Source organism: Nomascus leucogenys, chromosome 11, assembly GCF_006542625.1.
Source record: "Nomascus leucogenys isolate Asia chromosome 11, Asia_NLE_v1, whole genome shotgun sequence".
NCBI classification, from domain to species: Eukaryota; Metazoa; Chordata; class Mammalia; order Primates; family Hylobatidae; genus Nomascus; species Nomascus leucogenys.
Genome location: NC_044391.1, coordinates 105,055,055 through 105,077,236, shown reverse-complemented (window position 1 = coordinate 105,077,236; position 22,182 = coordinate 105,055,055). Strand labels below are relative to the sequence as shown.

At 46.2% G+C, this 22,182-nt stretch overlaps 1 protein-coding gene and 1 pseudogene across 2 annotated transcripts in view; one reads left to right on the top strand and one right to left on the bottom strand.

Annotated features, from left to right (window-relative positions):
• Window positions 1-7,087: 7,087 nt before the first annotated feature.
• On the bottom strand, window positions 7,088-9,670 carry LOC100602341 (annotated as a pseudogene).
• PARL (presenilin associated rhomboid like) overlaps window positions 9,637-22,182 on the top strand; it is a 52,114-nt gene continuing 39,568 nt past the window's right edge. For both annotated transcript variants that reach the window (XM_003256535.3, XM_003256534.2), the window contains exon 1: window positions 9,637-9,816. In XM_003256535.3, the coding sequence (XP_003256583.1) occupies window positions 9,692-9,816 (125 nt within the window). In that variant the 5' untranslated portion in view covers window positions 9,637-9,691. The remainder of the gene's footprint in view (window positions 9,817-22,182) is intronic.

The following is a 22,182-nucleotide window of genomic DNA, read 5'->3' as shown; positions in this document are numbered from 1 at the left end:
GTGGGGTGACACTGGAGAATAGACTTAGCAAGGATTCTACAGAGGTAGCTCAGTTTGGGTAGTTTAATTCTTAAATTAGGTTAGTTATGCTTTGGCAGGCAAAGATTTTATAAGATTGGTTAAGTTTGGCATTAGATCAGTCCACAAAGTTAATTTTGGGGAATCAAGCCTCACAAGGCAGCAGCTAACTAGGTTCAGAGGAAACGGCAAACTTTCGAGCAAAACTGTAAATATAATAATGCATGCAAATGCAAATACTTTGGATGCTGGGGACTGGCAAGCCAAAAAAAAAAAAAAAAAAAAGTGAAGCGGTGCACTTATTTTCTGCCCTCTCCTGCCCTCTCCTGACCAGAAGGAAGAACTGCAGTTCTCTGCAGACCTACGGCAGAGAAAGATCTCACCATCTCGATCCAGCAAAGCCAGCAGACCATATAACTGTTTCCAGCAAATTCTTCATCAAAGACCCACTTTAGTTTCCACACAAGGGTCCCTAAATTTTGAATCATTGTGTCTCCAGACAAGCCTTGTTTATTAAAAAAGAATGACTTGTGGCTGGGCATGATGGCTCACGCCTGTAATCCCAGCACTTTGGGAGGCCGAGGCGGGTGGATCACTTGAGGTCAGGAGTTCAAGACCAGCCTGACAAACATGGTGAAACCCCGTCTCTACTAAAAATACAAAAATTATCCAGGCATGGTGGTGGGCGCCTGTAATCCCAGCTATTCGGGAGGCTGAGGCAGCAGAATTGCTTCAACCCCGATGGTGGAGGTTGCAGTGAGCCAAGATCGCACCATTGCACTCCAGCCTGGGAGCCAAGAGTGAAACTCTGTCTAAAAAAAAAAAAAAAGAATGACTTGTGAGTTCCAGGAGGCAGAGGTTGCAGTGAGTGGAGACTGCACCACTATAGTCCAACCTGGGTGACAGAGCGAGACTCTGTCTCAGAAAAACAAAAGACTGACTTGCATTAAGGAAATGCAAACTAAAATCAAAAGAAATACCATTACATACCTATTAGAATTGCTAAAAAGAAAACCCTGACAATCCCAAGTACTGGAAAAGATGTGGAGCAAATGGAATTCTCATACCCTGCAGGTGGAAACGTAAAAAGGTACAACTACATTGGAAAACAGTTTGGCAATTTCTTTTAAAATTAAATATTACACCACACAACCCAGCAGTCCCCCTCTTAGGTATTACCCAAAAGAAATGAAAATAGATGTTCACACAAATGCGTACTATATGATTCCATTTCTGTGATATTCTTAAAAAGGCAAACCTATAGGGACAGAAAATATTCGGTAGATAAGTGGCTGCCAGGATTCAGGAGTAGGGTTATGGGTTGACTGTAAAAAGATATGAGGAAACTTTCTGGGGTAATAGAAATGTTCTGTATCTTGATTGTGGTGATGGTTACACAACTGTATGTGTTTGTCAAAACTCATACAACTGTACACTTAAATGAGTGTTATTGTATATAAACCATGCCTCAATAAATCTGAGCTTTAAAAAGGAAATGCCTCCCCGGACACGGTGGCTCACGCCAGTAATCCTAGCACTTTGAGTGGCCAAGGCGGGTGGATCACCTGAGGTCAGGAGTTCAAGACCAGCCTGGCAAACATGGTGAAGCCCTGTCTACTAAAAATACAAAAAAGTTAACTGGGTGTGGTGGCACGTGCCTGTAATCCCAGTTACTCGGGAGGCTGAGGCAGGAGGACTGCTTGAACCTGGGAGGCGGAGGTTGTAGTGAGCAGAGATTGCACCACTGCACTACAGCCTGGGAGACAGAATGAGACTCCGTCTCAGAAAAAAAAGGAAATGCCTTACCTCTCTCTTTTGTGTTATTTAAAGGACGTACATATGAATGAACCAATGTTTCTAATTAGTAGGAGATCAATCATTACTGCTACACCAGGCTGAAAGGAGTCTAGCCAGAAATAAAACATGACGTATTGGCCAGGCTCAATGGCTTGCGCTTGTAATCCCAGCACTTTGGGAGGCTGAGGTGGGTGGATCACTTGAGGCCAGGAGTTCAAGACCAGCCTGGGCAACATGGTTAAACCCCGTCTCTAATAAAAATATAAAAATTAGCTGGGCACTAAAAATACAAAAATTAGCTGGGCATGGTGGTGCACACCGTAGTCCCAGCTACTTGAGTGGCTGAGGCAGAAGAATCGCTTGAACCCAGGAGGCGGAGGTTGCAGTGAGCAGAGATCGCGCCACTGCACTCCAGCCTGGCTGACAGAGTAAGACCCTGTCTCAAAACAAAAAACAAAACAAAAAACAAAAACCATGATATATGAATTAGCCTCCGGCCTTTCTTCAGGCTTTGTGACATCCTGGAGCTTTCTCATAGATATCTTATTTTCTGTGTGGTGCCATATCCAGGGCCTCAGGAGTCCAGACTGGGAAGCACCAGGCAAGTGGGGTCCCAGAGAGCAGGAGACAGCCTGGGGTTCTCGGGCCTGGGAGGTCCCGCCCTGAGCTGGCAGCTGTCTGTGATCCAGGCAGGATCTGGGGCGGAGGAAACAAAGCCAGGCTCTAATTCACCTGCTTCCTACCTTACTTTCCTAACCCTCTCTCTGTTAGAGCCCCTGTCTGAAGCTTGCAGCCCCTTCTAACACCCATCCTCTCCACCATCCGGCCTCCTGTCTTTGATCCTGTCCAGCCCTCTGCATGTTATTCCATTCAAAGGCCAACTCCTCCAGGAAGCTTTCCCTCACTTCGGCTTTGGCCTTGGTTGAAATCCCAGTTTTGCTCTCAATAACCCAGTCCTTGTGTGCTTCGGTCTCCTCATATGACAAATGGAGGCTTCCTTTAGGATTGCTGGGAGTGACAACGCCCAGCACAGGGCCTGGTGGGTGATGAATGCTCTGTTTATGCTGGCAGGGCTCTCCTTCCCCGAGACAGCATCCAAAAGCACTTGCACCTTTGTTTTTAGCTCTAAAATGATGACGCTGCAGTGAGCCCTTCCCCTGTGGATAGGCTTCCCTTTCAGCTTCCATATCCTCATGACGATATGACAATAGCTGCCATGTGTTGATTGCCAACCGTGTGCCAGGAAGTGCACTGGGCACCTAACATAGACGAAGCCATTTAAATACCAAAGTGACAAGGTAGATACAATTATCTGAATTAATTAATTAATTTTTGAGATGGAGTCTCACTCTGTCACCCAGGCTGGAGTTCAGTGATCTTGGCTCACTGCAATCCCTGCCTCCTGGGTTCAAGCAGTTCTCCTGCCTCAGCCTCCCGGGTAGCTGGGATTATAGGCGCGCACCAACATGCCTCGTTAATTTTTGTATTTTTAGTAGAGACAGGGTTTCACCATGTTGACCAGGCTGGTTTCGAACGCCTGACCTCAGGTGATCTGCCCATCTTGGCCTCCCAAAGTGTTGGGATCACAGGTGTGAGCCACTGGGCCAGCCTGAATTCATAGGAATAAAAGTTAGGAGCTTGCCGGTGAATTAGTTAGAAAGTGTCAGAATATCAATAAGCCTCAGTTCCCTCATCTGCAAAGTGGAGATAATAATGCTAACTCATTTGATTGATATTAACATTAAATATAATAATGCGGCCAGGCGCAGTGGCTCATGCCTGTAATCCCAGCACTTTGGGAGGCTGAGGCAGGTGGATTGCCTGAGGTTAGGAGTTCGAGACCAGCCTGGCTAACATGGTGAAGCTCTGTCTCTACTAAAAATACAAAAATTAGCTGGGTGTGGTGGCGCACGCCTGTAGTTCCAGCTACTTGAGAGGCTGAGGCAGGAGAATCACTTAAACCCGGGAGGTGGAGGTTGCAGTGAGCTGAGATCATGCCACTGCACTCTAACCTGGGTGACAGAACAAGACTCGGTCTCAAAAAAAAAAAAATATATATATATATATATATATGTATATGTATAATAATGCAGCTGGGTGTGGTGACTCACGCCTATAATCCCAGTACTTTGGGAGGCCCAGGCGGGTGGATCACTTGAGGTCAGGAATTTGAGACCAGCCTGGCCAAATATACTGAAACCTTGTCTCTACTAAAAATACAAAAATTAGCTGGGTTTAGTGGCGGGCACCTGTAATCCCAGCTACTCGGGAGGCTGAGGCACAAGAATTGCTTGAATCTAGGAGGCAGAGGTTGCAGTGAGCAGAGATGGCACCACTGCACTCTAGCCTGGGCAATATAGCGAGACTATCTCAAAAAAACAAATAAATAAAAATAAATTTAAAAATACAATAATGCATGAAGAATACCTAGCACAGTCCCTGGTACATGCTAAGTGCCTAATAAATTGCAACTACTAACAATAATCAATAAATATTCCTTCGCCTGGTTCATGGTCAGCACATCTTACCCAGTCCTTCCCTCTGTCAGCTGACTGAGCCCTGGCTGTCCCCTGAGGATGCTCCTGCAGCCTCTGAATGGAGGGTGCTTGTTTCCTGTGCCAGGTTCTGATCAGAAAGGGCACCCTCACTCACTCAAATGGAGCAATGAGGGGAGTTTCAGAACAGAGAACACAGAGACCAATGCATGTGGCTCAAGGAGGGAGGGACTGGGAAGAATAAGTGCTCTAAACTCACTTTTCCCTTATGCTCCAATCTCTTGTTTGTGGCTGTAATTGGCTGAGCCCAGCTAGAAGCCAGAGAGCAAGGGAGCCCATTGATGTAGTCCATAAAGGTCAGCCTCCTGGCCGGGCACGGTGGCTCACGCCTGTAATCCCAGCACTTTGGGAGGCCGAGGTGAGTGGATCACCTGAGGTCAGGAGTTCAAGCCTGACCAATATGATGAAAACCTGTCTCTACTAAAAATACAAAAATTAGGCCGGGCACGGTGGCTCACGCCTGTAATCCCAACACTTTGGGAGGCTGAGGTGGGCGGATCACAAAGTGAAGAGATAGAGACCATCCTGGCTAACATGGTGAAACCCCATCTCCACTAAAAATACAAAAATTAGCTAGGCGTGGTGGCGGGTGCCTGTAGTCCCAGCTACTCAGGAGGCTGAGGCAGGATAATCGCTTGAACCCGGGAGGCAGAGGTTGCAGTGAGCTGAGATCGTGCCACTGCTCTCCAGCCTGGCGACAGAGTGAAACTCTGTCTAAAAAGAAAATAATAAAATACAAAAATTAGCCAGGCATGGTAGGGGGCACTCGTAATCCCAGCTACTCGGGAGGCTGAGGCAGGAGAATCACTTGAACCTGGGAGACGGAGGTTGCAGTGAGCAGAGATCACACCACTGTGTTCCAGCCTGGGCGAGAGAGCGTCTCAAAAAAAAAAAAAAAAAAAAAAAGTCAGCCTCCAGTGGCCTGGAGCAGTGTATCAGAGTGAGCTGGAGGGGCAAGCAGAGGATATTCAGCACACCCCAGCCCTGGGCCCCTTAGGTTCCGGAGGTGAGCATCCTCCTCATGCCCTCATAATTCTTCCAGATTACTTGCCCAAAGACCACCTTGAGCACCTATGTCTCCTCTGCTGAAACTGTCTCCTTTATCTGTAGCACCTCCTCAGCACTGGTAATAGCCTTCTAGTCACCCTCTTCTTCACCGAAATGTTAGGATTTCATTCCAAGTCCTGCCATCACCCTGAAGACCTCGAGTTCATGTGAGCAATGCAGTGAACGTCCAGGACCTCTCCGTTTCTGGGCTCCCTCATGTTTAGTGATTTTCAGTTCGTTCCTCTTCAGCCATAAGCCCTATGGCCACATCCAAGTTCTTTTCAGTCCCTAAGAGAAGCTCTCACCCTCTGAAATGGTAAATTCTCTATAGAGAACCGTGAAGAGTCTAATTATTCACCCTACTTGAAGACTAACAAGTTAGCCTGGTATAGTTTTATGGGTGCCGGTAGAAAACACAAGACTCCTGGGTCAGAAATGAAGGATAATTTATTACCCACAGCAATAGCATTGGCCAGACTATCAGAATTTTTGTACTGGTTCCTTGAGTCCCAATTCCCACGGAGCAATGTGAAGAGGGCTGGACTGTACCTGCACACTCAGTGGGTTGCATTAAGGAGAGGAATGCTGAACTGAGGAAGTAGAATCTTTTATTTATTTATTTTGAGACAGAGTCTTGTTCTGTTGCCCAGGCTGGAGTGCAGCTCACTGCAGGCTCCGCCTCCATGGTTCCAATGATTCTCCTGCCTCAACCTCCTGGGTAGCTGGGATTACAGGTATGCACAACCACACCCGGCTAATTTTTGTATTTTTAGTAGCGACGGGGTTTCACCATGTTGGCCAGGCTGCTCTTGAACTCCTGACCTCAGGTGATCCGCCCACCTAGGACTCCCAAAGTGCTACAGCCACCGTGCCTGGCTGAATCAGAATCTTTTATTTATTTTCTATTATTATTTTTGAGACAAAATCTCGTTCTGTCCCCCAGGCTGGAGTGCAGTGGCACAGTCTTGGCTCACTGCAACCTCCGCCTCCCGGGTTCAGGCGATTCTCGTGCCTCAGCCTCCGGAGTAGCTGGAACTACAGACATGTGCCACCAAGCCCAGCTAATTTTTCCATTTTTAGTAGAGATGGGGTTTTACCATGTTGGCCAGGCTGGTGTTGAACTCCTTGCCTCAAGTGATCCGCACACCTCGGCCTCCCAAAATACTGGGATTACAGGCGTGAGGCCCCACACCCCGCCATGGAATTAGAATCTTTTACGATGGGCAGCACACAAGCCTGTGCTCTCTAGGGTGATATTATCTTTCTCCCAAGGTTATAAGCCAACTGCCCTTTGCTCTTGAGGAAAACATCTCTACCTTTCAAGATTGTTCGCTTGTTTACTATAAAAACTTACTATTAAACAATAGATTCCCCAGGCTCAGTATTCTTTGGTTGAGATGCAAATCCACTGCATGTTCAGCATCCATTTGGCTCATGGCATTGCTACCATGGGACTTAGACATGCCGCGGTAATAGAAAGTGTTTTGTCTCTGACCCAGGAGTCTCCTGTCTTTTGCCAACATCCAATCTTTTAGCTTGCAAATAGGGTAAAATCAAATCCCAGACTTGACATCTCTGATATAACCAAAGTGAATTTATTTTTTAGAAACTGATGTGTATTTTCCATCCACGTTATTTCCACGTTGCTTAAGAGCCTGTGCAGGAACAGCTTAAGACCAGTCAGTGGTGGTTTCTACCCATTCAGTGGCCTGAGCAGTGGGAGCTGCAGACCAGTCTTCTGTGGCAGGCTGGGCACTCCAGGCTTCAGTAAGGACCTGAGGAATAGGCACAGAGGGCACCTGCCCACCATCGGACCAGTCTCCAACCTCAGGCTGAGCAGCGGTGAACTCAGGAGCTGGAGCAGTCCATTTGCCCTGAAATTCCTCCTTGGTCACAGTCTTTTCAGCAGCAGCCTGCTCCTCTTTTCCAATCTCTTCAGGATCTCTGTAGAAGTAGAGATCAGGCATGACCTCCCACGGGTGTTCGAGGGAAATGGTGCCACACATGCGCAGAACTTCCAGGGCCAGCATCCACCAGCTCAGACCCACTGAGGGAGCTCCCTTGTTGCATGTGATGGCAATGTCCACATAGTGCAGAGGAAAATCTGTGTGACATAGAGCAATGGTAGGTAGGTTAACATAAGATGTCTCTGTGAGAGGCTGGTGGTCAGCCCTGGGATCAGTAACCACCAGAAGCCGTGGCTCCCCGAAGGCTGCCTGGATCTGGCTAGTGAAGGTTCCAGGAGTGAAGCGGCCAACAATTGGAGTGGCTCCAGTGGCAGCAGCAAACTTCAGCACAGCCCTCTGGCCAGTATTCCTAGAGGACGTGACACTGACATCAGCAGGGTTTTTAAAGGCAGCGATGGCACGAGCTGCCAACAGAAGCTTCTCCCAGGTCCTCTTCAGACGTAGGATGTAGATGCCATCACTTTTCTTCTTAGAGATGTACTACTCCATTTGGAAGTCAAGGTTGGTACCACCTAAGTGGGTTCCTGCTGCAAGGAACTTAAGGACATCCTCCTCCTTCATTTGCAGGACATCAAGGCTCTAGATATTGTGAAAGTTTCCCTTTAAGTTACAACGGGAATCTAGAACAATGCCGTATGGGCCCCTCTCTGGGTTGTGTGGAAAAGGCGTGAATTTATTTTAGTTTTTCAAACAAGTCATGCGCCGGGAGACATCACAAATGCTATTCTCTCTGAGGAACACTTATTCTCTTGGTGACCTCTATCAGCTTCTCTGGGAAGCCTTCTCCCCGAGCCTCCCATGCCCCTTCCTTCAATTGGGCTACATCACCCCTCTCTAGACTCCTAAAGAGCCTTCTCTCCCAATACAATAGAATCTTTATGAGGTCAGATATAGTGTCTTCTCAATTGTATCTCCATGTTTAACACATCACCTGACACACTGTAGGTGCTTAATAAGTGCTTATGGAATGAATGAAGTGCTATTGCAGAGATATGCATAAAGCGGTATGTGAGTACAAAGGAAGGGAATCTAAATTAGAGTGGAGGTCTGGGAAAGGCCTCCTGGAAGTGGTGACACTTGAGGCTGACCTGAAGGACAGACAAGTCGGTTAGGTGTTTCAAGTGGTGAGAATGGTAGCGTGAATGCTCAGCAGTGGGAACGTGGATGGTGCCTTTGAGTAACGGCCAGTGACAGTACGGCTGCAGCTAGGGTGGGGGGGAATCAAGCTGACTGACAGGTAGGTGAGGGATGGATTATGAAAAAGTGGAAGCCCGCTTTTCATTTCAGGTTTGGATTTTGTGTTTATTTACTTATTTATTTATGAGAAAGGGTCTCACTCTGTTGCCCAGGCGGGCACGATCTCGGCTCACTGCAACCTCTACCTCCCGAGTTCAAGTGATTCTCTCACCTCAGCCTTTTGAGTAGCTGGGATTACAGGTTTGCGTTACCACGCCCAGCTAATTTTTGTGTTTGTATTTGTAATTTTTTTGAGACGGATCTCGCTCTGTCACCCAGGCTGGAGTGCAGTGGTGCAATCTTGGCTCACTGCAACCTCCGCCTCCCGGGTTCAAGCAATTCTTCTGCCTCGGCCAACTGAGTAGCTGGGATTACAGGCACGCGCCACCATGCCTGGCTAATTTTTGTATTTTTGGTAGAGACGGGGTTTCACCACGTTGGCCGGGCTGGTATCGAACTCCTGACCTCAGGTGATCCGCCAGCCTCGGCCTCCCAAAGTGCTGGGATTACAGGGGTGAGCCACCGCGCCCGATAGGCTTGGACTTAGTTAAAGGCATACAGAATAACACGAAGTGGTGAGATGCAGAAAAAAGTAGTAATTTAAGAAAACTTGGCTTGCCACGCTGGCTCCTCTAGGGACCAGCCCTGCAACTCTGGGCAAGTCCTATCCCCTCTGACCTGAGGCAAAGTGAAACAGTGATGACATCTACCCCTAGCAGTGCTGTGACGATTAAATGCGATCTTAGGGAAAGCGCCTGGTATGTGCCGTTACTCAAAAAAATGTCAGTTGTTCCTCTTCGTTCTGGCCCCATCCTCCTTATCTGCAAATGCGGGGAGGCCGGGCCACTCTCGCAGGTCGCTCCGGGAGCCGGCTGAGCAGTGGGAGGGGAAGTGGTGGGAGAGAAGGGCGCCAGCCAGTCGTCCCGGCACTGTGGCTGGTTCGGCTGCCGCTCAGCCGCGCGGGGGCGCTCTAGACTGCTCCTCGTGCTCTATAGTGTTGCCTTCGCCCCGGAAGTAGTTGCGCAGCTGGGGTTGGTAAGGTCGGGCCATGGTGGGGCAGAGGTTGGGAAGATGGCGTGGCGAGGCTGGGCGCAGAGAGGCTGGGGCTGCGGCCACGCGTGGGCTGCGTCGGCGGGCGGCCGCAGCTGCGAGGAGCTCACTGCGGCCCTAACCCCGCCGCGGCTGCTCGGACGCAGGTAATAGCCGCCGGTCTGGTCTTTTCGCCTCTTGGTCCCTGAGCCCTAGCCGTGTATCCTCAGGGGCGGAGGCCGTCTGGGCCTCTCGTGCTGCCCCCAGCTCACCCCCTTCACCTTACCTGCCCCTTCTCTCTCCTCTCTCGCCTCCATCCAGCCCTCGCTTCTCGCTCCCCTTGCCCAGCCCAGCCCCCCGCGAGCCTGCGCTTTCTCCTTTCCCATTGGGAAGGACGTGACTGGAAGGGGAACTAAGCTGAAGGTTCGTTGCGTGCCACACTTCATAATCGCGAGAGGAAACTGTTGAGCCAGTTTCTGAAGTGAAGCAGTTAGTACAGCTGGCAGAATGGCGGTTTTTATTCTTTTTCCATCTAATTATAAAGGTTGTGTTCCATTACAACCAGTCGTCTTCTTTAGCTTGTGATCTAAGGGAGGACGAAATCTGATGGAAGGTATCACTTTGTGTCTGGCGAAGTCGTAGGAGAGGCTTTATTGTTGAATTGAGACAGTGGAAGATTTGGTTTCCGGTTGATTTGGAAAGAAAACTACCGAACCTTCCGAGTAGAAGTGTGAAGCGTATGGTTTATCAGTATTGCTGATTTTTGCATCACAGTAATTCATTTCTAACTTGAGAGAGAAGAGAGAAATTCCTCACCTGTTTAAGAATCTGATGTGCATTTGGCTTTGAAAATTTTCCTCCTCTTTTGCTCAAAACTTTATTCCTCCCAATTTCTGACTTGGTTAGATGGGTGCCTCGAATCCACCTGATTGTTGATAAGAAACATTGTTTATCAACACGTGGGATAGTCAATGGTAAATAATCGAGGCTGTAATGTGGCAGAGCCATTGCCTAATCTCAAGGATCACCTGGAGAGTTTGTATGGCTTTTATGTCCCAGGCCTCACCCCAGTCCTCCCAAATCACCATCAGGAGAGGGGTGGGTGGAGTGGAAGAACCTGTATGTCCTACAAGCATTCCAGGTGAATTTTATCAGGGACTTGTGAAAACCTTACATATATTGTATCTTCATACACTGTAACATAGATCTGTCAGGCACTAATCTTAAACTCCTGGGGAGGTGGAAAATGAGGACAGATGGAGGTGGTAATCCCATTTGAGATTGCATGGTTTAAGGGGGGAAGAAAAGATTAATACTGGCCGGCCGTGGTGGCTCACACGCCTGTAATCCTGGCACTTTGGGAGGCTGAGGCAGGTGGATCACCTGAAGTCAGGAGTTCAAGACCAGCCTGGCCAACATTGCAAAACCCGTCTCTACTAGAAATACAAGAAATTAGCGGGGCATGGTGGCGGGCGCCTGTAATCCCAGCTACTCGGGAGGCTGAGGCAGAAGAATGGCTTGAACCTGGGAGGCGGAGGTTGCAGTGAGCCGAGATCGTGCCATTGCACTCCAGCTTGAGCAACAGAGTGAGACTCCATCTAAAATAAATACTGTACATGTATTAGGAAGCAACAGGAAGTGTGTTAAACATTTAAGATTTATGTACACATCACCGTACTGGTTTTAGGAAGGGGAAGCAAAAGAAAATTAATGAGCCTCTAGTAAAAATTGAGCATGAAGACCATTTGAAACAGTGAACCAGAAACACATGAAATGTTGAAGATTAGTATTTAATGTCTGAAAAGCTTGCCATTTGTATAGAAAGTTTGAAAATGACATTTTCGTGGTTGCATAAAAAAATATACATGAGAATGTAGGCCTGAAATAGAGCATTTGCCTCTGGAAATAAGTTCTTAAAGTTAATAGAGAGTGTCAGTTTACCTTATATATAACCTTTATTAGCTGTATGTTGACTTCTTATGGCTTTGAAATTAGCTTGCAGAATGACCCAATCCATGTCATTTGATGTATTAATAATAGGCCTGAAGTGGGACCAGGAATTTGCATTTTACAAGCACTCTAGGTGGTGATACTAGGGTCTGAAAACTACTGCAGGCCCAAGGCGGCCCACCAGTCAAGAATGGTTCATATTTGTAAAGGATTGTAAAACAAAAATAGTAATATGTGACAGATTTCAGTAGTCCACAAAGACCGAAATATCTTCTATCTGGCCTTTTACACAAAAGGGAAAAAAAATATCATTTGAGCTCCTCGTAAACTTTACTTATGCTAAGGTTTGAGGCTTGAAAGTGGAAACCTGTTTAATTTGCCAATTGTATAAAACTATCCAAGGGGAGAAAATAGTTGAATTGTAACACTTAACATTTTATATTTTTAAAAAGCTTGCAGTTTGTATGGAAAGTTTATATTGAGATGACAGTCTCTCTCTTTCTCTTTCTATATATATATATATATATATATATATATATATTTTTTTTTTTTTTTTTTTTTTAGAGGCAGAGTCTTGCTCTGTTGCCCAGGTTGGAGTGCAGTGGCACGATCTCAGCTCACTGCAACTTCTGTCTCCTGGGTTCAAGCGATTCTCCTGCCTCAGCCTCCTGAGTAGCTGGGATTACAGGCATGCACCACCATGATGCCTGGCTAAGTTTTGTGTTTTTTTGTGGAGACGGGGTTTTGTTACGTTGGCCAGGCTGGTCTCGAACTCCTGGTCTCAAGTGATCTGCCCGCCTCTGCCTCCCAGTGTTGGGATTACAGGCTTGAGTCACCATGCGTAGCCTCAAAATATCTTTAGGTAAGATACTTGACATATTAGTCAATCGTATATATTATATTTTGTTTTAACTGACCATCTATTAACTCAAGATGGGGTCAAGAAAATAATTTTGTTATGCCAGAGTTTATGTAGAATCCATCCCCCCGCCCAATATCTTTTGTATTTTTAAGAGGCGAGTTGTTCTGTCACCTAGGCTGAAGTGCAGTGGCACTATCATAGCTCACTGCAGCCTCAGACTCCTGGGTTCAAGGGATCCCCCACTCAGCCTTCCTGGTAGCAAGGACTACAGGTACGCACTAGCATGCCTCGGGCTCTATTTTGTTTTAAGTGGAATGAATCTAATCAGTTGTATATGCTTAGACACATTTTGTCTCCATTTGAACATTAGGCTATTTCTACTTAATTTGTTCATACAAATCTTTAGTAACATAAACATTAGCGCTGACCTGTGTATTTAAGTTGTATTGTCTTTACCGTTGCACTCTTAAAAACAATGCACAGGCAGGGCGCAGTAGCTCATGCCTGTAATCCCAGCACTTTGGGAGGCTGAGGCAGGTGGATCACCTGAGGTCAGGAGTTCTAGACCAGCCTGGCCAACATGGTAAAAACCCATCTCTACTAAAATACAAAAATTAGCCAGGCATAGTGGCAGGGGCCTGTAATCCCAGCTACTCAGGGGGCCGAGGCAGGAGAATCGCTTGAACCCAGGAGGCGGAGGTTGCAGTGAGCCGAGATTGCGCCATTGCACTCCAGCCTGGGGGACAAGGGCAAGACTGCATCTCAAAAAAAAAAAAAAAAAATGCACAAAGGCTGTGTGGTGGCACAGGCCTGCAGTCTCAGCACTTTGGGATGCTGAGGCTGGAAGATCACTTGAGTCTAGGAGTTTGAGACCAGCCTGGGCAATATAGGGAGACTCCTGTCTCTACAAAAATTTAAAAAAATTGGTGGGTATGGTAGTGCTTGCCTCTGGTCCCAGCTACGTGGGAGGCTAAGGGAGGAGGACTGCTTGAAGCCAGAAGGTGAAGGTGAAGGTTGCTGTGAGCCATGAGGGCGCCACTGTCCTCCAGCCTGAGTGAGTGAGACCCTGTCTCAAAAAAAGACCCAAAAAACAAAAAACCAAAACATTTACAAGTCTGTGTTGTCACTCACGATTAGGTGAAAACATACATTGGTGTAACTTTTTCTACTTAAAAGTTATAGGGTTGTATTAAAAAAAAAAAAATCTGAGCTGGCCGGGTGCAGTGGCTCACGCCTGTAATCCCAGCACTTTGGGAGGCCGAGGTGGGTGGATCACCTGAGGTCAGGAGTTCGAGACCAGGCTGGCCAACGTGGTGAAACCCCCTCTCTACTAAAAACACAAAAATTAGCCGGGTGTGGTGGCGTGCACCTGTAATCCCAGCTACTTGGGAGGCTGAGGAAGGAGAATCGCCTGAACCCGGGAGGCGGAGGTTGCAGTGAGCCGAGATCACGGCATTGCACTCCAACCTGGGCAACAGGAGCAAAACTCTGTCTTAAAAACAAAAACGAAAAAACAACTGAACCATAACTGTGGCTGGTGGCAACTTAAGTATTCATGACATCCTCCCACTTTGAGCACATTTGATTGCTTCCCCAAATCACTAATTCCTGGAAGAAGGACCAGAGCAGCAGAGTCAAGGCAGGCCTGCCGTGGTGAGTTGTCATATGCCTCAAGGGACGGTCTTTCCCATCCCCATCCATTTTATTGCAGCTCTTCACTTTGTTTTCCAACGTATTCAGGTAAGTAATTTATTTCCCTATCTTATATACCCATCTGATTGGGAAGAGGTGAATAACCTAAACCTGTGAGTAAGATGGCAAACATTTGCAATTAGAGACATTTATCATGCTTTTCATTGTTTCACACTGTAAGAAATTTAAGGCCGGGTGCAGTGGCTCATGCCTGTAATCCTTCGGGAGCACTTTGGGAGGCTGAGGCAGGTGGATCACCTGAGGTCAGGAGTTCAAGACCAGCCTGGCCAATATGGCGAAACCCCGTCTCTACTAAAAATACAAAAAAAAAAAAAAAAAAAAGTCGGTCCTGGTGGCAGGCATCTGTAATCCTAGCTACTTGGGAGGCTGAGGCAGGGGAATCACTTGAACTCGAGAGGTGGAGGTTACAGTGAGTTGAGATGGTGGTGCCACTGCACTCCAGCCTGGGTGACAGAGCGAGGACCTCCCCCCCCACCAAACAAAAGGAAATTTAAAATGAAAGCTCACTAAAAAGAGAAAATGTCCTTATATAATATGTAATAAACATACTACATCTAAAAGCATCCTTATTCCGATAGAAAACCAAACTCTAACTGACCTAAACAATTAGGGGAATTTATTGGTTTATGCAGTTCAAAAGTGTAGAGGTAGGACTGGCTTCTAGTGAGACAAGTCCAGTGTCTCAAATTGTCACTAGACACCATTTTCTCCATGGCTTGTCTCTGTTTCCTAAATGTTGGCTTTATTCTCTCAGCACGCTATCTCCTTGTGGTTATAAGATGGCTGCCAGCAGCTCTTGGGGCTATATATTTTTAGGTGCAAATCTAGCAGGAAAAAAAGTTGTCTTCTCCGTTATCACAAACAAAATCTTGAAATTGAATTTCATTGGACCAGATTGGCCTAACTTGGGACAGGTGCCCATCCTTGAATCCCTTGAAGTTGCCAGGGAATGGGATGTGAAAGTTGGCTTAAGCCAATCGTGGGCTTGGTATATCTCATCAAATGAAATGGCTGGAAATTCTAGGCTATGGTTTGGAAAAGGAGAAGAGGGCATGGATGCTGGGAGTAAGTCCTAGTGAAACATTTGTATTGGAATTCTTTGTTTTGTTACCTAGATAGGATTAATCTGTGGGACAACAAACCATTCTAATTTAAGTACAAGTATTGTTGGAAGAGTGAGGAATCAGGTTCTAGCTCCTTGCTATTCCAAGTGGTTCATGAACTAGCAGTTTGGGCATCATCTAGGACAGGGGTTTGTAAAAGGTCAGAAAGAAAATATGGCCTCATGTGGTCTTTGTTGCATATTCTTTCTCTTTCTTTTTAAGCAACTCTTTAAACATGTAAAAACCATTCTTAGTTGGGGGCTTAAATCCACTCTATAGGCCATAGTTTGACAACCCCTAATTTAGGCACTTGTTTAGATATGCAAAATCTCAGACTCACCTTGCCCCAGACCTACTAAATTAGAATGTTTTTAATGAGATTTCCAGGTGATTTGTATGTAGACTAAAGTTTCCCCAAACCTGTGGTATGAATAGATCTCGACTCTGGCGGCATATGAGAATCACCTGGGGAGGTCTTATAACTACTAACGCCTTGGGCCCACTCTTAGAGATTCTAATTTAATTGATATGAGGTAGAGCCATGGTGTAGGACTTTTAAGAGCTCACCAGGCAGTTCTAATGTATAGCCAGAATTGAGAATTACTGCTCTAGACTAGGAAGCATAACTGCCTCTGCCACATCTAGTGTGGTAGATAAAACACCATGGCCACAATATTTTGTACTTCTTCTCATCCGAAGTTGGAGTCAACTTCCTTATTCCTTGGAGCTGGGTTGGACTTGTGGCTTAGTTTGACTGGTAGCGTGTGGTGGAAGTAATATTGTGCAAGGTCCAGAGTCGGCCTCAGAAGACCTTGCAGCTTTTGCCATTGCCGACTTGGAACACTCCCTCTGTCATGGTAGAAGCCCCCGCTAGACTACTGAACACCAAGGACTGGGCGGTGAGAGAGCAAGCAGACGACAACCAGCACTAAGGCTGCAGGTACGAGTGAGGCCATCTGAGACTCTCCAGCTCTGATTAAGCAGTCAAGAGTACTGGCTGGGGCTGGGCATAGTGGCTCACACCTGTAATTCCAGCACTTTGGGAGGCCAAGGCGGGCAGATCACGAGGTTAGGAGATCGAGACCATCCTGGTTAACACGGTGAAACCCCGTCTCTACTAAAAATACAAAAAATCAGCCAGGCGTGGTGGCGGGCGCCTGTAGTCCCAGCTACTCTGGAGGCTGAGGCAGGAGAATGGCGTGAACTCAGGAGGTGGAGCTTGCAGGGAGCCAAGGTAGCGCCACTGCACTCTAGCCTGGGTGACGGAGCGAGACTCTGTCTCAAAAAAAAAAAAAACAAAAACTACTGGCTGTGTTGAGTGATCCAGGTGAGACCAGTGGAATCGGTCCCCAGGTAGGGGCAGCTAACCTAGAGAATCATGAGAAATAATAAATTACAGTTTTAGGCCAGGCATGGTGGCTCATGCCTATAATCCTAGCACTTTGGGAGGCCAAGATAGGAGGATCACTTGAAGCCAGGAGTTCGAGACCACCCTGGTCATCATAGCAAGACCCCATCTCTTGGTGCGGTGGCTCACACCTATAATCCCAGAACTTTGGGAGACCGAGGCGGGTGGATCACTTGAGCTCAGGAGTTCGAGATCAGCCTGACCAATATGGTGAAACCCCATCTCTACTAAAAATACAAAAATTAGCCAGGTGTGGTGGTGTGTGCCTGTAGTCCCAGCTACTCAGGAGGCTGAGACAGGAGAATTGCTTGTACCTGGGAGGTGGAGGTTGCAGTGAGCCGAGATCATGCTACTGCACTCCAGCCTAGGTGACACTGTCTCAAAAAAAAAAAAAAAGTAATTATGGTTTTAAGCCAGTGCGTTTTAGAGTGGTTTGTTAAGATGTAGATACCTTAATTTTAAAATGCTTTATTACTAAAAAATTCTAATGATCATCTGAGCCTGCAGTGAGTCGTAATCTTTTTGCTGGTGGAGGGTCTTGCCTCTGTTGATGGCTGTGGACTGAGCAGAGTGGCGGTTATTGAAGGTTGGGGTAGCGGTGGCAATTTCTTAAAATAAGACAACATGAAGTTTGCCGCGTTGATTGACTCCTCCTTTCACAAAAGATTTCTCAGTAGCATGTGATGCTGTCTGATAGCATTTTATCCACAGTAGAACTTCTTTCAGAGCAGGAGTAAATCCTCTCAAACCGTGCTGCTGCTTTATCAGCTAGGTTTATGTAATAATCTGAATCCTTTGTTGTCATTTCAACAGGGCTCACAGTGTCTTTCCCCAGGAGTAGATTCCATCTCAAGAGACCACTTCCTTTGCTCATCCATAAGAAGCAACTTCTCATCTGTTCAAGTTTGATCATGAGATTGCAGCAATTCAATCACATCTTCAGGCTCTACTTCTAATTCTAGTTCTCTTGCTCTTTCTTTTTTTTTGAGATGGAGTTTCACTCCTGCCACCCAGACTGGAGTGCAATGGCACGATCTTGGCTCACTGCAACCTCTGCCTCCCGGGTTCAAGCGATTCTCCTGCCTCAGCCTCCTGAGTAGCTGGGATTACAGGCACCCACCACCATGCCCGGTTAATTTTTTTGGATTTTTAGTAGAGATGAGGTTTCACCATGTTGGCCAGGCTGGTCTCGAACTCCTGACCTCAGGTGATCTGCCTGCCTCAGCCTCCCAGATTACTGGGATTACAGGCGTGAGCCACTGCGCCCAGCCTCTAGTTCCCTTTCTATTTCTGCCACATCTGCAGTTACTTCCTCCACTCCAGTCTTGAGCCCCTCAAAGTCATACTTGAGTGTTGTAATCAGCTTCTTCTAAACTCCTGTTAATGTTGATACTTTGACCTCCTCTCATGAATCATGAATGTTCCTGATGACATCTAGAATGGTAGATCTTTTCCAGAAGCTTTTCAATTTACCTTGCCCAGATCCATCAGAAAAATCACTCTCTGTGGCTATTGCCTTACAAAATGTATTTCTTTCTTTTTTTTTTTTTTAACCAAAAAAGGGGGGAAAAAAAAAGAAAATGTATTTCTTAAATAATAAGACTTAAAAGTTGAAATTCCTCCTGGATGTATGTGGATGCAGAATGGACATTGTGTTAGCAGGCATGAAAACAACATTCATCTTCTTGTACCTGTGCATCTGAGCTCTTGGGTGACCAGACACACTGTCAATGAACAGTAGTATTTTGAAAGGAATCTTTTTTTTCTCAGCATTTGGTCTCAACATTGGGCTTAAAATATTTGGTAGACTGTTTGGGCACAGTGGCTTGCGCCTGTGATACCAGCACTATGGGAGGCCAAGGCGGGTGGATCGCCTGAGATCAGGAGTTCAAGACCAGCCTGGCCAACATGGTGAAACCCCATCTCTACTAAAAACACGAAAATAGCCGGACATGATGGCAGGCGCCTGTGATCCCAGCTGCTTGGAGGGTTGAGGCAGGAGAATCGCTTGAACCTGGGAGGCGGAGGTTGTAGTGAGCCAAGATAGTGCCACTGCACTTCCAGCCTGGGTGACAGAGTGAGACTCCATCTCAAAAAGTAAAAATAAACAAAAAATATTCCATAAACAATGCTGTAAACAGGTGTGCTGTAATCTTGGCTTTGTTCGATTTATAGAGCATGGGCAGAGTAGTTTACCATCATTCTTAAGGGTTCTAGGATTCTCGGAATTGTAAATGAGCATTGGCTTCAACTTAGTCACCAACGGCATTAGTGCCTAATGAAGTCAGCCTGTCCTTTGAAGCTTTGAAGCCAGGCATTGGCTCCTCACCTGTAGCTATGAAAGTCTTAGATGGCATCTTCTTCCAATAGAAGGCTGTTTTGTCTACCTTGCAAATCTGTTTAGTGTAACCACCTTCATCTTAGGATCTTCTTGTTAAGTTGCTGCAGTTTCTACATCCACACTTGCTGCTTCAAGTTGCACTTGTATGTTACAGAGACAGCTTGTTTCCTTAAACCTCATGAACCAACCTCTGCTAGCCTCAGACTTTTTTCCTGCAGCTTCCTCAATTCTTTCAGCCTTCGTAGAATTGAAGGAGTTAGTCTTGCTCTAGATTGGCTGTGGCTTAAGGGAATGTTGTGGCTGATTTGATCTTCTATTCAGATGACTAATTTTTTCCATGTTGGCAATAAGGCTGTTTTGCTTTCTTACTCTTTTTTTTTTTTTTTTTGGAGACAGAGTCTTGCTCTGTCGCCCAGGCTGGAGTGCAGTGGCACAATCTCAGCTCACTGCAGCCTCCACCTCCCAGGTTCAAGCGATTCTCCTGCCTCAACCTCCCCAGTGGCTGGGATTACAGGTGCCCACCACCACGCCCAGCTAATTCTTGTATTTTTAGTAGAGATGGGGTTTCACATTTTTGGCCAGGCTGGTCTCGAACTCCTGACCTCAGTTGATCCTTCCGTCTTGGCCTCCCAAAGTTCTAGGATTACAGGTGTGAGCCACCGCACCCAGCCTACTATTTTTCTCTTCTCAGGAGTAGCACTTAAAATTTCCTTCAGTAGTTTTGCTGTTGTTGTTGATACAGAGTCTAGTTCTGTCATCCAGGTTGGAGTGCAGTAGTGCATTTGTAGCTCACTGCAACCTTGACCTCCTGGGCTCAAGTGATCTTCCTGCCTCAGCCTCCCAAGTAGCTAGTACTATAGGCGCAAGCCACCACACTTGGCTAATTTTTAAATTTTTTATAGAGACAGGATCTCACCATGGTGCCCAGATTGGTTTCAAACTCCTGAATTCAAGTGATCTTCCTGCCTTAGCTTCCCAGAGTGCTGGGGTTACAGCTGTGAGCCACCGTGTCCAGCAAGAATTGTTTCTTTGTATTTACAAGTTGGCTATTTGTGCCAGAGGCTTAGCTTTTGGCCTATCTCAGCTTTTGACATTCCTTCTTCGCTAAGCTTAATTATTTCTAATTGGGTGGGCACTTTGGGAGGCTGAGGCGGGAGGATCACCTGAGATTGGGAGTTCGAGACCAGCCTGGCCAACATGGCGAAACCCTGTCTCTACTAAAAATACAAAAATTAGCTCGGTGTGGTGGCGGGTGCTTGTAGTCCCAGCTACTTGGGAGGCTGAGGCAGGAGAATCGCTTGCACCTGACAGGTGGAGGTTGCAGTGAGTTAAGATCACGCCAGTGCACTCCAGCCTGGGTGATAGAGCGAAACTCCATCTCAAAAAAAAAAAAAAAAAATTATTTCTAATGATTTCAAGCCAGAGAGACATGTGACTGTTCCTTTCAGCTTGAACACTTAGCAGTGGTTGTAGGGTTATTGACCAGTTTCAATATTGTTGTGTTCTAAGGAATGGGGAGGTCCAAGGAGAGGGAAAGGTGGGCAATGGCCGGTTGGTAGAGCAGTCAGAACCTACACAGCATTATTAAGTTCATTGTCTCATGGTTCATGGCACCCAAAACAATTTCAGTAGTAACATCAAAGGTCATTGATCATAAATCACCATAACAGATATGAAAAAATTGAAGTGTTGTGAGAATTACCAAAATGGGACACGGAGCCACTAAGTGAGCGCATGCTGTTGGAAAAATGGTGCCAAAAGACATGCTAGATGTATGGTTGCCACAAACCCTCAATTTGTGTAACAAACTTGGGATATCTGTGAAGTACAATAAATCGAGGTATGCCTGTGTGTGATGTATTCAGTATGTGTATATACTGATAAGTTCTGAACTTAACCCTGGGGCCAGCTTGTGTAATACACCCTTAATGTCCTCAGCTTGACACATACTTCTGGTGAGATCCTCAAGGTATATATTTTAGGCAAAAAGGTCTGGCTTTGCTTCAAGTCCAGATTCCCAACCTAGCGTGTTTATGTTCCTTTTAAAACTTGTGCTTCAAAATTTTAAGTGAATTGGTGACAGGTAGAAGTAATTTTTTATTAGAATTGATTGTGTAGTATTAAGCTGTTGGAAATACAAATCCTTTGTATTTCTTATCCTTTGTGTTTCTTGGTCTAGTACATGACAAATGCTAGGAACCAACATTGCTGGGTTACAACTTGCCATCTTTAATTAATTAATTAATTAATTTTTTTTTTTGAGACGGAGTCTTGCTCTGTCACTCAGGAGCTCTCACATTGGAGTGCAGTGGCGCCATCTCGCCTCACTGCAACCTCTGCCTCCTGGGTTCTAAAGATTTCTCCTGCCTTAGCTTCCTGAGTAGCTGGGATTACAGGCATGCGCCACCACTCCTGTAATCAAAATACAGGCATGTGCCACCGTGCCCAGCTAAGTTTTGTATTTTTAGCAGAGATGGAGTTTCACCATGTTGGTCAAGCTGGTCTCGAACTCCTGACCTCAGGTGATCCTCCCACCCCAGCCTCCCAAAGTGCTGGGATCACAGGCGTGAGCTACCATGCCCGGCTGTCAACTTGTCATCTTTATGGTAAATATATTCCTATTACTTTATGATACACCTTTGTTTTGGCCCAAAGTGGCATTACTTGTTTTGATTAATTAATTGCAACTTTACTTACTAGACCTATCTCCAGGTTACTTTGGGATCTTTAAATCAAATCCAGTTGCAAAAAGTTAACATCTACCACTTTAAAAATTATACCAGGAGTACATTTGGCAGTAAATAAACTGGTGGTTGTTTAAATAAGAAGGAGAGTTATTTATCAAATATAGGATGATGGTAGGTAAGTGGCTAGTGTCTTTGCTCAGTGGCTCAAAAATGTCAAGGTTAGCGTCTGAATCCCTTGGCCTTTCTCTTGGCATTTGAGATGACTGCCTTGTCTCTAGGTATTGTATTCTTATTTAAGGCAGAAAGAAGGGGGTGTGCTTGACATCAGTGACGTGTCCATTTTTATCAGGTAAGCAAAACCTTTCCAGGGGGCTCCTGAAAAATTCTTATGTTTCATTTGGCTGTAATCCTGTGTGATATGGTTACCACTGGCTCTAGGGGAGCCTGGAAAAGTGAAGATATTTCCTAT